The sequence below is a fragment of the Rhopalosiphum maidis genome, chromosome 4, assembly GCF_003676215.2.
Source record: "Rhopalosiphum maidis isolate BTI-1 chromosome 4, ASM367621v3, whole genome shotgun sequence".
In the NCBI taxonomy this organism is placed as follows: domain Eukaryota; kingdom Metazoa; phylum Arthropoda; class Insecta; order Hemiptera; family Aphididae; genus Rhopalosiphum; species Rhopalosiphum maidis.
Window position 1 is genome coordinate 6,353,569 of NC_040880.1, and position 27,269 is coordinate 6,380,837.

At 30.5% G+C, this 27,269-nt stretch overlaps 1 protein-coding gene across 1 annotated transcript in view; it reads left to right on the forward strand.

The window, feature by feature from the left end:
• Window positions 1–7,141: 7,141 nt before the first annotated feature.
• Window positions 7,142–27,269, forward strand: part of LOC113555487 (homeobox protein SIX6) — a 44,135-nt gene continuing 24,007 nt past the window's right edge. Inside the window, exon 1 of the mRNA XM_026959818.1 lies at window positions 7,142–8,360. Coding sequence (XP_026815619.1) covers window positions 7,657–8,360 — 704 coding nt within the window. The 5' untranslated portion in view covers window positions 7,142–7,656. The remainder of the gene's footprint in view (window positions 8,361–27,269) is intronic.

The window sequence follows — 27,269 nt, forward strand, 5'->3', positions numbered from 1 at the left end:
AAACAAATCATTTTAAATACTTGAAATTTTCACCAAATGTTTGTATTAGCGTAATCTATTTACGATAAAATTTTCAATATATTTTAACTTTTTTTAAGCTATTTGTAGACAATTGAAATTTTCGATTTTTCTAAATTTTTTTTTCTCAAAATGCCGGTAAAAAAATTTTGGCCATTCAAAAAATTTAATACAAGGTTTAATATAAGTTGTACTTATCGCAGAAAAAAAAAAAATCAAAAATCGTTTGTCATAATTTTTGTTTATAAGTATTTAAAGTTCAAATGTTTACAAAATATGTCAAAATCGCAAAAATTAGCAAGGAATTTTGAAGTTGAAAATTCATACAATTTTTGTTATTTATACCTAAGGTTAAAAAACCCAATACTAGGTTTCCCATAAGTTTTACTTCAAATAACTGTAAAAAGAACTCCAGCGTCAATATAGAAAACATTTTGTGAGCATATAAAATTAATTGTTTATGTAATCGCGTAATATAACGATATATCTTAAAACGATTTAATATATTTGTTGTTACTAAAAAAATTAGGTAGTAAAAATTTGATACTTTCATCAGCAGTTGTGATTGGCATTTTCTTTTCAAAATATTTCAATAGTTTTTATGTTACAGTGATAGGCGTTTGAAATATTTGATTTTTTTTTTAAGTTATTTTTTTATAAATATTGATAAAAAAAATTTCGCTGGGACATAACACTTGAAAATATAATAAAAAAGATTCCACAATAGCTGAACTTAATTCATTTAAGACTTATCAAAATGCAAATGCTTTATTTTTTTTTTTTATCATATATGTGTCAATAATTCATGATAAAAATAATGAATACCAGTGATAAGGGCCTCAAAATGTATTTTATTTTATTCTTTAATACTGCTTAATAATATAAGTTGATTATTTAAAAAACATTTCGTTTATACATAAGTGTGCACACAGAAGTGGTAAGGAAGGCAGCTGGTCCTGCAAGGTTCTCCAATCCTGAGATCTTGTCTAAGTATTCAATATTTTTAAAAAAAATTTCAATATGTATTATGTGATTAAAGTAGGTACTAAATAATATTGTACTGTGTTATTTATAGTTTTATATTTTCTAATGGTTAGGTACCATATATAACTTTAAATCAGTCAAACACTCAAACCTGATAACAATATTTAAACGTCAAAAATTGTTATCATTATATTTAATATATATTTTTTATTTTTAGAAAAGGACACGGGAAAACTTATATTTTTATGTTTAAAGTTTAAACCTATAATTGTATAAATCGATATAATTGTTTTAATTTATTTTGTTTAGTATGACTTATTAACATACATTTTTTTGTGTGAGAATTTATTTCGAAAAATGTCGTCTCACCTCAAGACTGTAGTAAGAAAATAAATTAAGAGAGGTCCTATCTGAGGAACCTCTGAAGCTATCGTAGTATTGTGAATAGGATTTGTTATTGATTTGGGCACGTTTATACTCTTATGAAATTTACAGTTGAAATAAAACAGCAACATAATCTCAAAAAAAAGATATTTTTTAAAATTGTTATGTTCATAATTTTTTTAGTTCTTACTTTTTTGAATCATAGTATACATTTTTAATTTCATTGCAGAATATTTTTTTAGAATATGTAATTTATGTCAATACAACTGTCAAAATTAATAAATATAAATACGACACTAATAATAAGTCAAAATGGTTTATTTAAGAATAAGAGTATAAAAATATTATTTTATAATTTAATTAAGTAAGTTTTTTTAAAGTAAATATTTAAAGATAAAATTATAATTTGTTTATTCGTTATATTTTTTAATATGATAACATATTTTTCCCAATTATATTGATAGATTGCAATTAAAAAACTACTCGTTTTTTTTTTAATATCGCTTTATAATAATAAATTATATTATATCAGATTCTCTGGATCTGTTCTAAGTTATTTATTTATTCAAATGATATAAAATACGTATTTATATTTTAATAGCTGCTCATTTCATATTAGGTAGATAGTAGATACATAGCGTTTTCTAAAAAGTTTTAAGCTAATATAATAATTTATACAATTGTTACAAGTTATAAATATTATTATATAACAATATGAATAAATACTAGGTTTATTTCAGCCATATCGTTTTCCACGTGTCTTATGCTCTTATAAGTAAATATAATTTTATATTTATGTTAAATAATGTAAAAATGATAATTGTACGGCATTGTGAATAGGCAATTTAGGTACACATCTGCAGTAAGTTTATTGGATATTGTATTCAATTTATTGTTGCCCGTTAAATTATATTTATGTACAATATGTCGATTTAAGCATATTATAACTAACTACTAAACATTAGATACAATATTATTAGGACAAATAATAACACACTGTTAATACATAATATATATTCACCAATTGATCAATTGGAGTTTCACCACTATATTATGTTTATTAATTACACTATAATTTCTCACTTTTTTTTTATTTTGATATTTATAAATGGTTCATTTAGGTTTATTATTTAATTTAATATATTATGTTTCTATACCTATATTTCAAAATTTTTTAATTTATATTTATAAACATAAAAATATTTGAATGAGGTGTATGAAAGTTATAATTAGAATGTTATAATAAAATGACTTACAATATACATATTAGTGATTAAAGTTGGCTCTGCTGATGCTTGAGCACACATTTCAGGTAAACACTGAGCTTCTTTACTTATATATATATATACTAAATAATCTACAAGTCGTATTACTCTTTTGTTATTAGGCTTTGTTTCTTTAATAATTTACAAAATACTCAGATCACTTTTTACAGGGCTTAGTAATAATAGTATTTTGTATGATTGAAGGGCGTTTAGTTTACATAATTATACCTACTTTTTTACATGGATATACAAATTTGGGCGCAGTTTTCGTATGTCCTACCTATATAATTTATATACATACAGCTATACCAAATGAAATAATACAATTTTTGGTACTTACTCGTATATGTGGTAGAATACAAGAATTTAATATGAATGTAATATGAATAATAAAAATAATTATAATAAACAAAATAATATTTAGTATATAAATTAGCTATATTATATAGGATTAAATCAAATCACAAATTTGTTTAATATGATTAACATTATTATAAAATAGATCTTGATTGGCAGAATTACCTAATGTAGTCCATTAGGATATTTGCTAAATACAATATATTATAACTTATGGGTACGGCAAGATTCATATAATCCAAAATAATTATTAATTACGTCGTTCTTAATATTATAGGTAGGTATATGATATGTTCTTATAAAAATAAATTCTGATAGGAGTATTGTTGCTTTAATCCAGTGAGGTCGTATAATCCCGCGGGGTTTACCGATTTTGCGACCGTGGTAATTAATCTGCTGAGGAATTAATTATGGACCTTATGGAATATTGCGTATGAAACTATATGAAGTCGGGTTTACAACTTTGTGTTGTCTATTGTGTCCAAAAGTTGAGCTCGGCCCAACTTGTGGTAGATTATGGTTATAGACTTAAAAGTGAATGATACCGTGATTACAACGGCCAATCAGAATACCTACGATATAATAATAGGAGTCGTGGGTTACCACTTCAGTCGTTCATTCTTAGTGTGTTTATGGGAAATAGTAAATGATCATCGTCTGAACAGGTTAATCTACGCTCGTCACCGTGTGTAATTATAACATAGAAAATATGTTCATTTTAACGTTGTAATTAGCGTGAGTGCGCGTTATTAAAGGTAGGTGACACCTACTATAGGTGTATTAATCTATATATTAACAGGGCATCATGGCATTTTTGAACTATAAGGGCACAAATTAAAATTTTAGTTGATGCACGCATTAATTTAAAAATCGTTTGTAATATAATTTACCTTTTACAATTTATATAAGTTAATTGTAATTTAGAAATTATAGTAATAAAAAAAAAAAAGTTAATTGTTCCACGATTTTTAATATAAAACTATGTATATATTATAATTACTAATTAGATATTAAGATGTCCTTATTCAAGTAACACTATAAGTTATATAATTAATATTTAATATAACTATAGGTACGTTTACCTATATGTCATATAGGTAGTTCATACCTATACATATTCATATAGGTAATATAATAGATATTATATAATTATTGCAGCGTTAATGCGTCAGTTGAGTTGGGTAGTGGGTGATCACGTGAAATTCAAATATTTTGTCTGTACATTAAAATAAGTATAACATTTATATATAACCACTGTTTTGCCCAAATTATGACCAAAAATATATTTCTGCGCAATCCATATTTTATATTATAGGTACGTAGCTATATATAATAGGTTACACACGTATTATAGTTGTTATTATATAAGGTACTTACATATAGTTACATAATATTAATTATAATAATTTATATTTTATATAGTACGATATAAATTAACAAATTCTTATATATTTATTATGTATATTGTATATATATATAGCAGTGGCGTACGCAGGGGTACGGTTCTAGGGTTATAACCCCCCTTCCCGAAATTTCTTCCTCTTCTTAAAATTTTTTATTTATTAAATAATATGTCTATTGCCTATGGACTATGGTTTTTGAACAAACAACTTGCCAACTCCAAATTACCACTGAAGTACGTCTGCCATTTGTGACACTTGGCAATGTTTACACTAGTACATCATGGTTGTAGATATAACTGATAGAAGGTCTAGGCCTAAAACCGAGGCGGGGGTTAATACCATAGATGATAAACCTTATTTAACCTAACCTTAGGATTAACCTTATGTTAAACCTATTAACAATGTTTTTATTTTCATGTTATCAGCGCGACACCGCGCCATAATATTAATATTATCAATTATCATTATTCAAATATTTGATTAGATATTGATAATAAATTATAGTTCAAACTTTAAATTTATTTTGAAAGAATTATTTTGTGTTATGAAATGTTGGTGATACTTATTATTTACTAGTTCAGCTATAGTTCGTGGGGGGAAGCCCCCCACACGTCTCTGATCAACCTATAGTGAAAACCCTACCCGAACTAAAATTCTGCGTACGCTACTGATATATAGTATTTACATATGTAGTTATATGTGGTGGTATATTGTACAGACATTTAAACATTTTCAAATATTAATTTGAACTATAATTTTTAAAGTGTTAATCCAACAAAATAATATTATGTAAATATCTATGTACCTACCTATAAGCAATTTCGCAGAATAAAATATATGCACTGCCGCATTGGAGCGTATAATATGTAAGTATATGTATTTATACGTATAGATGGCGTGCCACGGTTGATTCCGGTAATGAATTCCTTCCATCTAGCGTTGTTGCAACGTATTCGACGTAGGTAGGTGTTTGATTTATAAATAACCATAGCTAAATTCTCCGGCTTCGTCCATGTGCAATTTTAAACTAAAATGCAACTATTTACAATATTTACGAGTATATGTATATAATATATATTATATAGGTATTATAATTCTATATAAATATATAAAAAAAAAATCGTAAAATTATTCTAAAGACTTGCCAAAGAATTGTAACATTTGAATACAACGCATCTCCTACCCTCCTCCTATTATCAGAAGAAAAATGAAAAAATGGGCGTAATAGTGACGAGGACACTATATCAAGGAATATTTGAAAAACTAAGTGAATGATTTTATTAGATATACTATACCTATTATCGAATATATTTAGGTATGTACTTTTATAAATTATATATAGATTCTTATTAATGTGTTATTGTATCATGTGATTCCGCAAGAAGCTTATTTATATATAATATCCGAATATGGTTCCTTTCTTCATGTATCACTGTATCAGCAACTGCACTTATTCTATACAGAAGTAATATTAATTAGATAAAACAGCACTAAAACGTAGTATACTCACCTACTAATCAAACATTATAGAAATCGCGATTAAACAATTTTTTAATAATATACAAGTATAATATAATAATCGCACAATATAGTACATATATACTTATATTAGGATGAAAACAAACGAGCTGATGTATAATACATGAGTATTGAGTATATATAGGTATGCATACAGTATTATTATTGGAGTATCCGTGTATCTATATACATACATCAATATTGTATTTTATACCTGCGCACTCTATACCGCACTTACGACACTGCAGCTGTTGTTGCTGCAGTCCGTATAGAGATGGGATTTGTTTACAGTATTATTTCGACGTGATATTATACATATTATTTATTATATTCTGGTGCGAATAATTTTTTTCGGACTATTCGGACGAGTGTTTCTATACGACGTACTCTATATATGGGTACACATTTCACAGTATGTACATATAATAAAGGGGTATAGACGCGTACACGTCCGTCGTCCGCGAAAATAATGTAATAAAAATGAAACATATTATTATATATATATAATATGTTATTAGTTTATTACAATATAATATATTGTTACACACGGCGGCGATTGACGTCTGTAGAGCAGTTGGCGTTGCGCGTGTGCGCGTCGTCACGGCGGCCGCGGACCGAACGCAGACGACGGCCACGGTGTATAGAATATAATATAATATAGGTGTGGTTGAGCGCTACCGAACACGGTTTTTGTTTGTGGAAATCCCCACCCGAGTGTATCAATCACTGCACCGAGCCGTCCGCCGCCGCTGTAACCTATACGGGGCTGTACGGGATACGCCCGTGCCGGATTGGCCGTGGCCATGGCGACGGGCGGCTAATCATGGGCGGGGCGACGACGAAGGGCGGGTGCGGGAGCGGGAACGGAAGTTTGAGTCGGAACGGGATCGCGAGCGCGAACTGGAGGAGGCGTCACCGCCGCCGCCGTCGCGGCCGCAGGACGGTGTAGTGGGGGGCCGGCGGGCGGGCGAAACCTCTCACTCACCCGCTCTCTCACCCTGCCGCCGCCGCCGCCGCCACTGACGCGCACCAGTAGTATTCGGCCGGTCAACGATATTCCGATGATCTGACGCAAACGATATCCCCCCGAACCGACGACACACGCGCGCGCACGCATCCACGCGCGCGCACGCATCCACGCGCACGCACGCACGCACGCACGCACGCACGTACGTATCGTATCGTATCGTATCACACACACCGCCGCTCGGCCGTATACAGTCTACACGTACGTCGCCGCGACGACCGCACTACGTCCGTCGTTGTAGGTATAATACAGTCACTGTATCATATTATATTGTATGCCTACCCGTCCGTGCGCTGTACCATAATACTGTACGCCTAGTTCGCCGCCGTAATCATTATCGTACGCGTTACACTATAATATATACCTACTGCGGTCACCGTAATATTATTATTTTTGTCGCGCCGAATCTGCGTACACGTTCCGATCGCGTTTAACCGTAATAATAATTATAAAATATTTATAACCGTCGACATACACATATATATATATATATATATTATATACTCATACGTTTGCGGTTCGCGTTCTCGTCGCGGGACACTGGAAATACTACGTTCGCCGTGTAATAATATTTCATCTTGCGCGTCGTCGTCGTGTGCTGCAGCTGCAGCAGTACACCGCTGCGTAATCACCACCACCGCGGCGGCTCATCCGCATAATATTCCGTCGGTTCCGTGGCTGGCGCGTGGCATGTAGAGCGATGGCACTGGGCATATCTTCGACGCCCACCGACTCGTCGTCGGGCCGGGGATCGCCGGTGAGCCCGATCAGCAGCCCCGTGACCCCGCTGGCCACGCGGCTCGCGCCCATGCCACCCATGGTTCCCAACCCCATGTTCGGGTTGCCCATGCTAAACTTCAGCGTGTCGCAGGTGGCCAGCGTGTGCGAGACGCTCGAGGAGAGCGGTGACATCGAGCGGCTGGCCCGGTTCCTGTGGTCGCTGCCTGTCGCCCATCCCAACATCGTCGAGCTGAACAAGAGCGAGGCCGTGCTCCGGGCCCGGGCCATCGTGTCGTTCCACAGCGGCAACTACCGCGACATGTACACCATACTCGAACACCACAAGTTCACCAAGGACTCGCACGGCAAGCTGCAGGCCATGTGGCTGGAGGCCCATTACCAGGAGGCCGAGAAGCTGCGCGGCCGGCCGCTGGGTCCGGTTGACAAGTACCGCGTCCGCAAGAAGTTCCCGCTACCTCGGACCATATGGGACGGCGAGCAGAAGACCCACTGCTTCAAAGAGCGCACCCGAAGCCTGCTCCGCGAATGGTACCTCCAGGACCCGTACCCCAATCCCACCAAGAAGAAGGAACTGGCCCAGGCTACCGGACTGACGCCCACACAGGTGGGCAATTGGTTCAAAAACCGCAGGCAACGCGACAGGGCTGCGGCGGCCAAAAACAGGTAAGTCATTTTTGTTTGCACTAATAATATTCATAATCCTATATACTGAATATACAACAATAAATATATGAATCGTTCCGATATACCGTATAGTCACATGATAGTTATATATTTTATTGTGACAACTATATATAATATATATAAAATTTATTGTAAAATTTATTCTTTTAAAACTACGCTCGTCGCATCATGGGTTATTAGATACGAGTAGATAGGTAAAAAATAAGCTATCTGTGGGGTATAGCTATATCGTTATATTACCTATAGTAATATGTGATATTTATTTACACACTACGCTATATATTGGTGTAGGTTAACATTCGAAAAAATAACTATTGTATGTAAAATACTGATAAATTATACTGCAAGTAATATAATAGTAATTACTATATTCCTTTTTATTATAAAACAACTTAATAAAAATAACTTATTTAATGCGATGTATATTAGTGACCTGCAGTTACCAATAATAATATAAATATAGATATCTAATACTTAACTGTAGTTTACAGTATTACCGTATAATAGCTAGGTCTATATATCTTCGTAAATTAGGTAAAATAATTTTTATAAAATTGAAACAATAATACTCTATAAGCAGTTTGTGATTCTTTAAATATCTATTTTATAGTACATAATAATTATTATTATAGTTATTAATTAACATTGAAATTTTGACCGAAAATCATATTCACCGATAAAAATAAATATATTTTTTTTCATAATAATAATAATAGTGATTTTTTATGAAAAAAATGTATAAAACATTTAACAATATACAAAATTCAATAGTTATATTAAATATCAATAGACATATATTCGTTTTTACAATTTTCCGAAAATCTTATTCGATGAATTATTAAATTATTGTTGTTTTTGTTTTTTAATAACATTTAAAATTCGAATTACAAAACAGTTTTTAGATAAAATAACAGTATTATTATAGTATCTATTTATAAACATATTTTTTTGATTAACATATTTAGACCAATTTATTTTGCATTAAATGATATTGATTATAAATACCTATATATATTATTATTAAACATATATATTTTATAAGGTATTTAATGTGTTGTTTTATTCGTTTTAACTCTGTAATAGTTACTTAAAATTTAAAATAATATATGTTTTTTAATTAGTCATTTATATACTTTAGACAGATTTATGTAATGACACATTATTGAATAAAAATTATAATAGTAAAGTATATATAACGTATACAGGTATAGATAATAATGCAAAAAATATTTGATTATTCTGCAAACTATATCATAAAATTATGATATCCATTTTAAAAGTATAAAATTTCATATTGAATTATTATTTAATTATTATGCAATAAACTATACGTCTATACAACATATTTACATAATCATAATTATATTATACAGTATAATAGCTAGTATATATATATATTACGAAATGCACATTATTTTTCGATGCATATAGCTATATATAGCTGGTATTAAAGAACTTGGAACAATATATGAGTATTAAAATATTTGGTTACATCTATAACCAATAACGATATACATATATGTCCCTACTAATGTTTTTTGGAATTTAAATTTATAGATATATTAGTATATTTAATTTTTATATATCTGCAGTTTTATTATTTAGATGCTATATATTTAGCTTTATTTTTATGTATACCCAATATCCATAAGGCATAATAAATCTACAATCTACATATATTATATTTAATAATATTCATCTCTATTTATATGTATATATATTATATATTCAATATTCATTGTATATTTACATTATATATACGACAGTCACGTTAAAAAATTAACCAAACATAAAAAATAAGAAAAATAAACTGGTTTTTATTTTTATGAACGAATGCGAAGTTTTTTTTTTAAGAATGAGTGCAGCGAAGGCAGGTTATGGTGGTACATTCAATATTATGGGATATGGTAGATTAATTACGAGAGTTTATATTAGTAGATATGTACAAAAAGAATATTCGTCGTAATTTGCAGGAATCGAATGTGCTGTATATCATTTTCTATATTTTAAACACAATATTCTAAGTCATTGTTGCTCGAATTAATATATATATATATACCTATCGACATATTATAGCGCGTTGTCAACGCAGATTTATAAGTAAAGAGGTTGAGTCAAACTATATTAATAATAACAAATTACTTCATTGATAATTCTAATATAGCTACATTTGACTTCATTAAATTTTTTTTTTTTTGGAGAAGGGTGTGTTGGCTATAGAGCGATATTCCTATTTTATAATAAATAATAATAACTTAACTTTTATTTAAAATATTTAATTCTCAATTCTACATAATAATATTTTTAACGTGAGAAATATATATTTTTTTTTATCAAGGTTAAAATTTAATCCAATAAGAAATAAAGTGATGTGAGCCCTGTGGGCTCTTATCATCATCATTCTACAAAATATATGCAATAGTGCTTTACTAAAACATATTATATAATATATATTGTACGAACGTAAGATAAACTAATAATAATAATATTATATAAATTAATATTATAACACCAGCACCAGTAATACGAGTATATTATGTAGGTACGCGTAATATTATTGTAATCGACTATCGCGAGTACTATACAATGTAAATGATAATATAAAAACCTATAGCGTTAGTGCTGCAGGTATAAATGAATAATTTACTGACGTAGGTACATATTATACCTACTATAGCTACATCACTAATCGTCTAAGTAGACGTCCGTTATTTTGACATATTTTATCCGATTCCCCGTAGTTATTGACTCGAGCCGTTCTCATATATGTGACCTATCTATATATATCTATATATGCACTATGCAGTGTACAATATTTAATAATATATAACTACTATACAACTTTAGTAAATACTATAGTAGTATAATATATAAATATATATGTAATAATGTAGTTACCACACATATAATGATTGAGTGTAAAAACTACCAAGTCATACACGACTATAATATATATATATATATGTTGTAGGTGCACATATATATGTATTAATTATATCTCAATTAATAATGTTACTGACTATATTATGTATAAATCGTGTGTGTTTCATTATCGACTACTCAATTTGTATAGGTATTATATTATTGAACATTGCAATACCACATATAATAATAATATTACATAATAAAATCTTGCATATACCAGGGAGGATTGAACGATTGACATGTACAAATTACATCGAACCTGTTACGCGAGCACCGACCGAAAATAAGCGCTTTCGTTAATTGACACACCACATTTTACCTTACAAGAATATAGTTATTTATACTATCTACCAATATAAATAATAATTACATATCATGTGTTCATGTATATTATACATATGTACATATAATATATCTATATCATATAATTTTACCGAGGCATTCGATGCGGGGACTTGTATATTTTAGTATTTGTCATTTTTGTATAATATTCATATTATATATATACCTAATTTTTGAGAGTATTATTTTTATACCTATTTTAATTCGTAAAAATCATTTGATGGGCGCAGCTATTAGTCTCTACAGCTAAAATTGGAATAATGATAGGTATGGGGAAAGTTTTTAATATTTTTATTTTTAAAATAACATTTATTGTAACATCTATAAATCCGATCGTTTGTTTAGATGATATCTGCTCCACGTATCACAGGCCACGGCCGGCATATGAAATATAATATAAGACGGTTTAACTGAGCGAAGGGAACCTATACATATTATAATATAGATATACAGAGTGGGTGCAAATAACTGACGCGTGCACACGTTTTACCTATAATCTTTGACATATCGTACCCTATAAGGCGAGTTTCTGGGGATATCTCGTTCATCACTCAATATATTATAAATTATATTAATAATATACGCACAGTGACATATACGTCTATTCATTCGGCTTGTGCGTTGTACAGTATATATGTATTTAACAATAATAATAATAGTTTAGTAATAACGCATGAAATATAGTTAATTTTCCAACGACGCGACAAAGTCGTAAATATAATTTAAATTGTCGTCGTTCAGAGAAACGTGAAGCGATGAGACTATTATGTATAATATATACCTATCTATAATTTATTCAAGGGATACACGTAACACGTACAAGCAACCGCTAGGGCTACTGTTTCGTTTTCCGTTCTTGACGATTAATCTATAGTGGATATACTAGCTAGATAGGACAGGATATAATTATACATAAATACCATCAAATCACGTTTTGTTAAAAAATGTTATATTTATATTTTCAAACTCTTTAGACGTTGAATTTTTACTTTATTGTGAATTTTGCAAGGTAAAAATGGCATTGTAATACATCACGTTTCTCGTAAAATATAATATATAATGACTACGAATTGTGATTATTTTTTTTTTATTATTATTATTATTTCTGCTCATTTTTTTTCACTAATATTAATATTTTATTCCCAATATACATTTTAGAATTGTCTATCAAAATCACCAATAAAATACGTCTTTTCACCATATTTATATTATATACATGTTTAATGTTTATAATATAGACGTGTGTAATATCAAAATAACGTTCTCATAGACCACAACGGATGACCGTAACGGTCCAGTAGGTACTTCTTTATATATAGTCGGAGTGTATGTAAAGGTGTATACAAAATACAAATAATACATAATATATATTATAATGATAATATCGATGTATTCTATATTAAAAGACACGTGTTGTAAAATCGATATATATTTATATATATATATATATGGCTGCTGACTGCTGTAGTTGTTAACGCTCTTGTATATATGCCTATAATTATCTGTAGGTACCATACGTACACTGCACGATTAGACGCGCAGGTACCTATATATTATAATTTATAATACATAACGTTCGTGTGATTTACGATCGTCACGAGTCTCAAATGACTTTAAATGTGTGCGCGCGTGCTCTTGTTATTTCATTGCAGTATATTATATTATTGCTCCATTCATTTCAGATGCTATAAACGCGTGTAAGATATTATGTTTATATTTTTATAGGTATAAATGTACCAACCTAATATTAATCTCTAAATGATAAAATATATTTGAATTAAATAATTGATTATATATGTACATATACACATAAATATACTGATATAATAGTAACAGTGGTATTTGCGCATAATATATACTTGCTTACATACTTAAATTTACATTATATTATTTATATTTATACGTTTATATTACGCTATCGAATTTTAAAATTCCGCGTGTGAATCGCAAAATAATACACACACACACACATACACACACACACACACACACACACATATATATATATATCATATTAACTATTATATTATATAAAACGAGCAATTATTTTTAATTTAAATTGATTTCTTTCGTTGTTATAATAAGTTGTACCAAAACATATTAAACTTTTCGTCGTTTTTTATTTTTATGACCATATTGATAAAATAGAAAATTTATGTCTTCTATATAATTATTAGTAATCAAGTGTAATATATTATATATATATATAATTATTACATAGTGTGTAGTGTGTATAATGTAGGCACATTTTATATTATCCAATACCTATGTACTATATAGTGGTTCTATATGTACTGCAGTAGTATATATATGATTGGAAAGCTTTAAAACTGTTTTCATGGGTGCACCAGCGATAGGTACACTTTACATATTATGTATACTGTTCCTATAATACATACACATACATCTATTATATATTGTCGTGTTTGAAAAATAAAATTCAAAACACCATAAAAGCTTTCTTCTCGTGTATATTATTACCGTATACACTTATATATAATAACGTGTAAGTATATTTCGGTATATATATATAAGTACATTTACAAGTGAGTTGTTTACCCACGTGAATTTGGGAGGAAAACGTATATATATATATATGTGTGTGTGTGTGTGTGTGTAGGATATAGGTACATGTATACATTCACGCGGGCAATGATGTATGTATAGCTATACCTCTTGCCAGCTCCCGCTGCAGTGTACCTATATCTAATATAATATTTTTGTTGATGGTTGTTGTCTGTGTTTAATAATATTATATACTGTACAACACATAATATATATATTATGTTTGTGTGTATAATGTGTATACGACGATGGACCTACACCACGACGAAATACAAACAGAAGGCGGCCAAAAGAGGACACATTTTTGACGAATAACGACCGTGAGAATCATGTATACCACTTTTATATGCCAACGATGATGACATTCAATACCATAATATATTATTATTATTATGCGAGTGTGTGTGTGTCATATGTGAATATACGCCACCTTTTGTTTTATACATATATATAACTTATATTATATGTATACCCCACCATGTATACGCGTGACGCAGTGCCGCCGCTGCCACTTCTGAACCTATATTGATTTCACGCGCGTATAGAATGTATTTATTTGGACGATCGTCTTCTCTACACGTGATATAACAATAATAATAATAATAATTTTGGGCAGTATTTTTGGAAAAAAAAATAATAATAAAACAAAAACGAATTTGCTATATTATATATATAGATAGACGAATCATGCGAGATGTGATACTTAAAAAAACGTGTATATCGCGAATATGATTATAGATAGGATATGTATATTATGTATCGGTGTAGATATAACATACTTTATTGTATATGGAATATGTATATACTTATAGTAGGTGTAGTAATGTATAAATTCCTTATTAGTTATTATAATTATAGTTACTACAATGATACACGTGGGCATATTATATCATTAAACATTATTTAAGAATATTAAATGGTCTGTGATAAAAAAATCGAATTTTAGTGAAAGTACCAATATAATACCTATATAATATGTAATATAAGTCTAATATATAGGTACATCCGTGTAGATTTCTATAAATGTATTATAGTAGTAAGTAGGTACATCTTAAATCTATATGTATGATATACATAGCCGTAAACGTTCGTAGTATATTTAATCGAAAAATCCCATGTATACACCGTACATGCCTATAATAATGTATATCATTTAGGTGCTGCAGACAGACGCACGCTGTGCGTTACTCGATCTTGTTCTATATAGATACGCGTGTATACCCTGTAATTTTTGCCTAGGCCATTGTCCGTGCGCGCGCGCGTTATCACGACAGATCAAACGGTGGTACAACAGTAGCAGCTGCCTTCGGGTGTCAAATTCTGCGACCATTATCAAAAATAACACGTGAACGCGTATATATTCATGTTATATATATTTATATTATTTTACTACGCGTGTATACGAAGTATACCTACCTCTATATAATAATAATACGTATAATCCGGACGCACGCACGCACGCACACACGCACACACATTTATATAATATTATATATATATTAGATAAAGGTATACCCTCTCGTTTACATTGACATGTGGTATACAATATACATATGTGTTTTAGTGTGTGTGTGCAATATATGTACGAAGTACATTATATAGTATATAATATTATGTATATAATGCGTACCGTGAAAAAAATTCGATCAGAAAATGTGATTAGATCAAAAAATAACAATTCAATATAATGTATATATATATGAAGTACATATAAATATATATTATATATATATACCCTATACCTTTGTGTAACGATATAATATTATACATATTAACCCTTTTATAATGTCAACGATATTATATTATATATATATTAGGCATTATTATTCATTGTTATATTAAATCATATTATATTATTATAGGTATACATACAGAAAATTATTCTGCAGTTAAACCTTAAACGCCTTATGACGCCTAGTTTCTATTGTCAAAATCATTACGAAATTTAATATTATATTGAGTATATATAATATATTAAGTATATTATTGTAATATATACATTTATATATAATAATTATATACTTAAATGTTACCGATAATATCGAACAAGTTTTATTAGGCGCGTATATACTCGTATACTATAATATAGGTGATGCCGGTGATGGTATATATGCTTAAAGATAAACCCGATTCGGAAAATTTATATTTGTTTCATATATTTGATTTGGATAAAATAAAAATGTATCTGATCTTATAAAATATTTTATCCTTGTTGTTGGTATATAAGATATAGGTAAAATATAAGTTAAAAGTATTTTGAATTCGAAAATAAAACATATAATGATCAAATGTTAAAAAAAAAAGCCACGCAATAACTTCGAGTAAGTGATTTTATTTATTTCAAACCCGGCGATAGGTAAAGGTTTTATTAGATTACAAGCAAAAATATATACCGTAAAAACTTTGGAATACTTAAATTTTTGATAAGATTCAGCTAAAATTTAGAATACATTTATAAATATGATCATACATGATTAAAACGAATTTTGACAGATAAAGATATAGATAATACAATATTATTATATATTCAGCAATGTAAATTTTGTGTAATATTCATTTTTAAATTATAAGAGGATGCCAGCGTAGTATTAGTTATCTCTCTCTAACCCACGCGCAACATAGCAAATTTTACGTTCTCAAAAATGGCTATAACCATATTAATTTCTCAAATTAGAGTGAAATTACCTATTATAGAATATAAAACTAAGAAAATTATCGAGGGCATCTCTTAACCGTTTTATTATATTTTTATTTTAAAGTGAGTTATGAGTTTTTAAGATGTATAAACAATTTAAAATTTTAAAATACTTATAACTTGTTTTAAAATAAAAATGTAATAAAACGCTTATGAGATGCCCTCGATAATGTTCTTAGCTTTATATTCTATAATAGGTAATTTCCCTTTAATTTGAGAAATTAATATGGTTATAGTCATTTTTGTAAACGTAAAATTTTCTATGTTACGCATGGGTTAGAGAGAGAGATAACTAATACTACGCTGGCATCCTCATAAGAGTTGTAGACTTCACTCGATCTTATAATTTACTAAATTCCCACATAACTTATATACTTTCAATCTCCACTATAGTTAATAGTTATTGTGTGTTAATGTGTTATTATTGCTAATGAAAAAAGTTGAATATATATATATATATATTATTGTGTAATAATAATATAATAATATATAAAAATATATTATATCATATTATGTAGGTATAAAACTTAGGTGGCAGAAAATGGGAAAAACACATCATGTATTTTATGAATAATAAAAAACTACATAATGCGTTTAACATCCCTTTCCGTCCATCCGGTTTGGACTGCGTATATGGTTTGATGTATAATTAAATTTAAAAATATAATTTATATTTTCAACCACTTTAGGCGTATATTAATAATAATAATATACACGGTCAGTATTTTTATATCCTATACATGTATCAATATCTCTGAAAGCAGTGCGGCGTACAATAAACATATACACTCATTTAATCTGTACCGAAGTATAATATTACACAAAAATCTACATAAACTTGTTTATTTATTAATATATGCGCGTATACTATAGCTATTATAATATATGCCGCTCCCGCACAAAAATCAAAAATACAAAAACACGTGCCTCGGAGAAGTTTGGGACCTTGAATAGCTCAGGATTAATTATGAAATAAAATATAATATAGTTATATTATGTTGATGATGTACATTGTACAAATATGGAAATATGGCTTAATATGTTCGTGGTCGTCGTAATATATAATATATATAGCTATATACGCCTATCTAAATACCTATAGGTATACTTACGCTGCGTAATATTCCTTTGCAACGTCTATTTAGTCTTAACGTTAGTAAATTGTCTTTACGATGAGGTAGAAATAACGCTATTATGTTGTGAGATACAGGGATGAATGCGATATTGTTATAGTTTCTATCCTTTATATATCAGTTAAAGCATGCAATAAACATAAATATGGATTAGCGCATTAATCAAATAAATGTATGGATCATCAATTATATATTATCATATTATATAGATGTCATTGGGCTAGTCAGTGATCTGTGGATTGTATAAATATAAATAATATAATATTAATTTATACGTCCGCTTAGGTTAGGAAGCCAAACAAAAACTAAATTGCGCAGGCCTGTCATCTCAAATGTTAAATGACAAACCGGACCGACGAACTCGATGCAAAAAAAAAGTTTGCCACGCGCGACGCGTTTATTATTATTTATTATTGCATCGTCCGAACAGTGATCTGCTAAGTGCCAATGTTCGAAGTATAATAATAATCGTGAACGTTGTAAATAATATTGCGCAACCATTTTGTCGAATTAATTCCGGAATTTTGCGCGCGTGCAAAACGGCTGCTGCAGCAGCAGGTTGGTAAGTATACGGTTACGCCGGCGGCGGCGGTGAGTCTATTGATTGCTTTCAGCCGGTCTTTAACGCGCGATAATAATAATAATAACGATTAATGATAAATAATTTAAGTTGTGTATGTTTTGCCGCCATAATAATATAATATATGCTTAGTATAATTCACCAAGCATGCTTACCTACCATATATTTTTTCTTCAAAATTAAGTTATTTTAAATTTTATGTTTAGAATTTTTAAATAGGAATACTTAAAGATCATACTTTCAAATGTTTAATATTTTTTGTATTACTAATGCAATGTTCTTTGGAAATGGATATATGTAAACTTTTATTTTTAAAATAAAAACCTCCTTCATTTATAGTAAATTATTCAGTACATATGTGAAATCAAAATTCGAACGAGTTATTTAACTTTGTAAACTAAAGATAATATGATAAGTTCATAATAATAATAGGTTAGAAAGATATGGGTGCTATGGTGAATTTAAATTTTACTAACTGTTATTAATTCATCAACATTATTTTATAATTTGTAAAGATAATCCATGATATTTACTATAAAGTATCTAATATTCTACATAAATTTTTTTTAAAACAATTTTTAAGACTATCATTCTCGTAATATAAGCTTTTTAATAATTAAGAAATTATAGGTATAATATGTTGTAATTTTGAATTAGGTATGTAGATTAACATACAAAAATAACATCAAAATAAACAAATGTATACCGTGTATAATTAGTAGAAATGAGAGGGGTTCTAATTTGAAAAACAGTAGTTTGTATCACCACAGAACACTTCTTGAGTATAGTAGGTATGCAAGAAAACTTAAGTAGTTGAAAATATGGATTGAGTGTATTTAAAAATTCTAAAAATCAGAATTTAAATAAATTTATTATTTAAGGAAAAAAAGGGAGTTAAGCATACTATGGCGAATCAACTTGTATGTTATAGCCTGTATCGACGACAAGCAAACGTATATAGCACATGTGGGCCAACTATATAAAATAATATGTATTATAGGTAATACCTACCTACGTCGTTGTATCGTACCGCCGACGATGTCGCCACCGCGGACCGGGTATCCGGTTACGACCAGCACCGCGCGCACGCAACAAGTCTATCTCGTTTACACGGCTCATTGATTCGGGTTTTCCATTATAATATAATATAATATTATATTATATTATGCTGTGTGTTCGACGTACGGCGGTGCGGACGATACACGGCAACGCAACGGTATTATTGATCCCAGCGCGCGTTTGCTGAAAATAAAAACCGGTTGGCTTTGTGTCTCGGGCGGTACGCCGCCGCCGTAAAGTCGTCGTAACCCTATACGCGCGAGCGCGCGCTCATCTATACATTATAATATAATATTATATTATATATCATTAACCGGCGTGTCGTGTCGCAATGACGATAATAATAATATTATTATATTATCGAAATGACCTCGATTTCTTGGTAACAACACTTGCGGTAGTCGCAGTAAAATAATAATAATATACCTACCCATATTTTCGTCGCCCCCAAAAGCGTTATGATAGACGAGTAACATCATGATACGCACCCCTCTATCCGTCATCTCGTCGTGCAAGTATACGCCACGGCTTGTTCAGGTATTCAAAGGCATCGACAATAATATTATGTCTCTTTTCTAAATCATATTACGGCTAGACGAAAACCAGGTATTTTTGAAATGAATACCTATAACTCTTTACTTTTTGATTAAGTTATTGTTTCCTAGTGCGATTTTTAAGACTAATATTTTGAACGAAACACCACGGGTGCAGTGTTCAGCAATATGCAAAAACTCAAGTATATATGAAAAAAAGATGTCACTTTTTAGTGCCTTTTAAATTTTTAATTGATGAACGCCCACGATGTATAAAAATATACTGGCAGTAGACTTAGCAGTGACGTGTTGTCGTCGCCCATGACAGATGTGTTACGTCTTACGTCAAAATGTTTATATATATATTATATATATACACGCTATGTATAGTATATATTTAATACTTATATGTATAATATTATCACGAAAAAGCATAAAAAGGGGCCAAGTGAGCAATAATGTATATTTAGGTAGGTGAGTTTATGTCGTGTCTCCGTTGCATAGACAGACCTCGTCGTTGGTGGGCGAACGAGTGGTATATTGTACATATGTATACCTGCTAACTTAACCTATACGCGTACTATATGCGACGGGTGTCATCCCGTGGTACACATATTTATATATAAGTATGTATATTACAAATATATATGTGTAGGAAAACGTTGTTTTAATAGTGACAGCAGCACGCCCCCACAACCGGATAGAAATATATATATAAAAAAAAAACGTTCTATAGATAGCTTGCATGCATATTTTTTTTAATATATATGTACACCACTTTAAGTGCACGTGATGCGTTTTATGATGGTTGATGTCCAAAACTCCAAAAGTATAATATGATGTGTATTATATTATAACAGTGTATATATTCGGAACTCGTAGAACTCTCTATTACTCTCATTGCCAGCTGAAGTAATCGTTCATTGAAATGTATTATCATTTTTAAAGACCTGCGTTGCTATGAGCTCCTCCCCAAATTAAATTTCCCCGTACTTTCTGTGGGATACCAATTCGTGTGTGGTTTTTCGCTGTTACCCCGAACAGAATTGTCGCCACAGATTGTTTCAGATAACTCTTTCGATACGTATATGCATATAGGCAGTACTTGCATACTATTATCACGTGCCATATAACATATTATTTTATAAAGGTTTATAATCTTCCTGTAAAATATAAATGCAGCGTGATATTATCGTCGTGTAATTGTGTAAACTCGAGAGTAGCTGAGTAGCACATAATATTATATTAATATATTATGTATATACGTACTCGAATATAATATATTATATTTCACGTGACCGCGGCGTGTCACGTTATATACTTACTTATAATATTATGTAGGTATTTTTCTCGTGCACCGTTCCATTGATATGGTTGTCGGTGGCGGCGATGGCGGTATACATTTCAACACTCAGCGTCGTCCGTCACCTGGACAGAACTATTATTATGCATATTATATCGGTGAATAATATATATAGATTATGTATATCATATTCTACTCTCCAAGTGTACTCGTGTATAGGTCATATATACGTATACCAAGAGTGTAATCACTCTCAGCTGGAGGCCGCGGGTGTAATAATACATGGGCATATATGTATGTAAGTATAATATACAGTCATAGTCGGCGGCCAGTAATTAGCTAGGACCGACGACCGGAGGAGCGCGACTTCACGCTGTGCCAAACCCGTTGTGGATTCGTCCAACGACACACACACGCATTATAATAGTATAATATAATACTATTTACATGTGTGTGTGTGTGTATGTATAATATATATAAATATATAGCCATATTATAGGGGTTGATGTAGTATGCTATCACATTACACTCTGACAACAATAATCTGTGTTCCTACGAGTAGATATAGACAGCTTGCTGCAGTCCAATATTATCAAGACTTCATAGTTTATATTATACCCTAAATATAATATACAGGTTATAAAATACTTATTGTATGGCGGACCGCAGGAATATGTATGATAATTGATAGGTCCCCAAAGTGTGCAGAATATATTTAATAAATAACATTATGTAGGCTTATTAATTAAAGTAATGTCGCTCGCTAAAAATTATTAGTTTAATGTATCGTCCGCATGAACAAATAATAATAAAAACAACTTTATAAACCAATCTCATAGTCCTCGTATCCTTAAGTCCTTTGATTTCTTTCAAACTCGCAACTCTATTAAAGTTTGTCGTGCGTTGCTGCGTTGAACATCTAGAAAATTGAAATAACCCCTACACCCGTCTCATTACACACACCAATGTTCGTCGCCTAAAAGTCACGCGGACTTATGTACACAACACGATATTACTTATACGTAAAAATTATTTTAAAAAAAACATACTACCGTCAATAGTTACGGACGGAAAACGAAAAACCACCGCAGTGTAAGGAATAAACGTATGGTTTTAGTAGATACTATCTACACAGTGTCGCAATTTTAGGCAAAGATATAATTTTTCTCTAAGTATATGAATACTGCAACAGAAATCTTTAAGTCTTTCTAAATAAAGAAAGAAATCAATTTATTTAACATGCATTTGTATGATGGAAACATTTTTTCTTCAAAATATTATTGCATATAGGTACTTATATACATATTATACTTATTTAACTATACATTTATTTTACGTTTTTCTTGTCTTATGTTGAGGTATGTTAGCGTAATCACAATCTTGGCTACAAATATAACCCAATAATATTATTTCATGTATAATGATTATTTGCAGGATTATTATACAAATTTTTTTTCAAACAAAATTATATAGATATACCTGACATTTTTTTTTATGAACTATTTTTATGTACTCAATATTACTTAACGATATTGGGTGCGCAAAATTTGTTTCCAAGCCATAAAATGAGTTTTAAAATTTGTATAAAAATAAACAATTAGGTTATGATTTCTATTTTGATGTATAAATTATTCCCCCTTCCTATCTATAGTTCCTTATACCCAATTACGCCACTGTATACCTGTACGCGGTATATATTTTTTCGACCACGATCTCTGCGACAAGATTGTCACATCGTGGGCGCCGCAGACTTCCGTTTCGGCGGCGGCAGTTTGACTGCTTGCTGCTGTGGGCCATCTTGACAATGGCCCGCGGTGGAGGAGTTCGCAGCCGCCACCGTACGGATGAGTTTCTGGTGGCGGCGTTTCGGGTTACACACACGACGCACACACTTCTCGTCGGACCGGGTCCACCTGGTTTGCGGTCATCGCGGCGGTATACCTACATATATAATACAATATAGCTTTTGTACCGGAGCGCATCGCAGATGTGTGTGTAAGTATAATACACTAACATCGCGTATTTTTTTTTATATATATTTACAAAGATAAAAAAAAAACTTAGGTATATATATATTATAACATATCTATCATTTGGAAGACGAACAAAAACCTCGTGTCGAAATAAGGGGGACTCTCGATGGTCGACGAACGATATATTGTATTATGTGTACGTCTGTGTGATGTTATGTAAGTATTATATTATAATTTATATAGGTATATACATATATATAGGTATATTTATTTATAGGTAATATTATATAGTATATAGGTAGATGAATAATAATATACGTATATAATATATAGCCGATAGTTGGTTAGCCGCACGTTCTGTTATACGATATTATAACACAATATTGGCCGACGATCGCGGTACGTCGTCTTTGCCCGGGTCGCCGTCGTTTGCCATTACTAGTGGACCGTGCGCTATAATATTATAACATCTCGCGTGCTTGTGCACCGCATATTATTATCCTACGTCGAGTAGACGACAACTCATTCCCTAAGTTTTTTTCTTGTATATACTCTTTCACGTATCCAACCCGACTAAGTGTACGTTTAATATAATACGTTTTTTCATTCATGGTTTGCTCAACGTTGCGTCATGGACCGCGGTATCGTTTATCTACAGATTATAATACACACACACACACACACACACACACACACACACACACCTGTTAGGTTTAAGCCGACATACGGCGCACATTCGTGGTGGTCTGTCATGCATATATCTATATCCTTTGGCCCCTAGCGCGGTCAATATATTATGTTTTTACGCTATACGTGCATATATAATACCTATATACTCAATATACGTGTGTGAGTTGGGTATAATACTCGTATAAGTTTATATAATACAAATATGTATGTATATAATGTATATATTATATACATTTGTTGTACGCCATTGATGTTTTTTTGCCAATTTACATTAATCGGGATTAAATCGTTTAAAAATATCATGTTAGACTACTTACATAATATAATATATTATAAGACTTACTTATAGATGAATAAGAAGAGATTAGTTTAAAACCGGCCTACGCTCAAAAATCCGTCAAATTATTATATGGTAATTAATTGTATAAGTAAACGCATATATATAACGAGATTGTCTTGGTTTCTAATATGTTTCTATACATCATATATATGTATTTATTTATCATTATTAAAGATATTGCTTATATATTGTTATAGAAAGTTTTAACAATGTATAAAGTTACATATGGGTGTCTGTATTTTATTAACATAATGCGATAATTATTGTGATGAGTCCTAGTTGAAGTATAATATTTTTGCTAATTATATGTGTACGTAATATGTGTGCGTCTATATTTGTATCGTCAAAACTTGAAAATGATAAAATATTTATAAAAAATATCGGATAATACACGAGCCTGAAAAAAATGTGAAGCATAATAGGTACAACAAATTTATTTTTTGTATAAATATGATTGAGAAAAAGGAGTTTGAAACTTCTCCTGGATACGTCACTTTTTATACATTATTATAATCTATTCAAGGATTATAAGGACGCAGACGCATAGCAAATAAATCACATATCGTTGATAATAATCATTTAACGTTGTCGCCATGTGATATTTATTGTTAATAATAAAATGTATTATTATATTGCACACGACTGCCGAACGATGGCAGGGGAAACGACGGTGATCGGTGGGCGGGATGGGCAAATGGCCTGCACTCGACGGCGTCCGATGAGGAGGATATTATCACTCTTATACTCCCCGTCGAATCCGTCGCGCCAACTCATTTACTGGCAGTAAATTACTGCAGGGACGACGTGCGAAGGCGGCGATAGTGACTATATACGATGACGACGAACTGATTATATATTGTATAAATAATTTTGGCCGCCGCACCATTTCAAGTGTTTGTCAAACAGACGACACTGTCAAATTTTAATTGAGCGTCGTCTGCATTATGTCTATGTATAATGTGTGTTTATTATTATTATCACATCGAGTTTGGACTTTTGCCCTTTAGCAGTCGACGGGTTTTTAGCGGCGGCGACGACGTTATTATAAATTTATAGTCGATTTGCGCTTAGGTCAATAATCGCAGGAATTAGTCTCTTCGTATAGGGGTGCTTTTTAGTACTTTTTATGTAATTTACAAGTACGTACCTATATTACTTATCGCTGGGATTTAGATACTCGTACACCATGCATTCGCCGTAAATATTTTTTTTAACTATATTGTTTTATATATTACTTGATTTTAAACAAATATTCTTACATTCAAATACTGTACCTATCCCACATAGGTACTTATGCTATGCTGCAGTATTACACGTATATATTATATTATGTAATACGTATGTGATATAATTTAAAAGTGTGGGTAACGGTTGTATTAAATTATTATGAATTTATGAATGTATTTTGATACCGACACTTGTAATCAGTTTATTTAGTTTATTATCAACCTAATACATTCATATCAATTGTTGGTCGAGTGCTAATTTTGAGTTTAGTGTAGCTAAGGTCTTGTCTTTCTTTAATTTAGGTGTAATAATCTAGTATAATAGTGTTATATTAAGTTTAAGTACTATTATACATAATACATAGTTTTACGAGGTTTTAAATATTAAATTATTCATATAGTATATATACTCGTATATATATAATAGTTTGATACTAAATAATAATAAATAGTGTCGATGAAAATCCCATTAAAAGTCCACCAGGGCGCATATTATATAATATTGGAGTCAGACTTTTAAAGAAAACATCAAAAGCCCTTAAACTATAAGCCCCTCGCTGTGACCGACACGTGCACTTATTACTTATCCACGACAGGCACCTTTGATGCCCGCTGGTTGCTTTAAAGTAGTTTTAATTCTTATTTTGGGCCTTTCTGTAAATTTCGTGTGACGTGCTTTTCCTCCGTCGTTGGTTTTAAATATTTTAATCGATCATATATACGCATTACAACTATAGGTACCTATATAAGCACTTTCTTGTACGTTTAAAAATTTTATACCCTATAGAAATATAAAAGTATATTTATTCATGTCCTATGTTTTTTTCTCTTTTGGACTTAAAAAATCACTCGTTCAGGTCTCAAAGTCAGCAATATCCCAGAACTTTTAAATATTTGAAGCGATTGTAATATTATATTTATATAGAATGGCGTAATTATACATTTATATATAATTATAAGTTAAGTTTAAGTAAACGAAATTGATATTAACATTGTATATTGTATATATTATAATAACGAGTTCGAAGTTTGATGTTTTTTTTTCAAATGTATAATTATCAAAATTAAACTAAATGTGTTAAAAAATATATTTAGCAAATATTACTATAGGTATAATATTGAAATTCATATAGACTGATTTCAATAACTTGGATTTGAACGGTTTTACTCTTAAACAATTTCCAAATAAATCATCACATACTTACATATTTTATTATATACAGTATGGACAGTATGGTGTATATAATATTATACAGGGATATAATAAATATTGAATGAGTAAAAAATTAAAACCAATATGCTAATATTATATGTATATGTAGGTATATGTATAAGCGGTAATTATATTGATCGTTAAGCATGACGTTATATGTACAGGAAATACTAGGAATATTTTAATAAATTATTTTTGAATATTTATAAGAACATACACTTTTTAAATTTTTTATGATTATCGGTATACTCTGCTTTTAAAATTGAAAAAATGAATTTTCTAAGATATTGCTTGATTTGTAGTAAAACTAT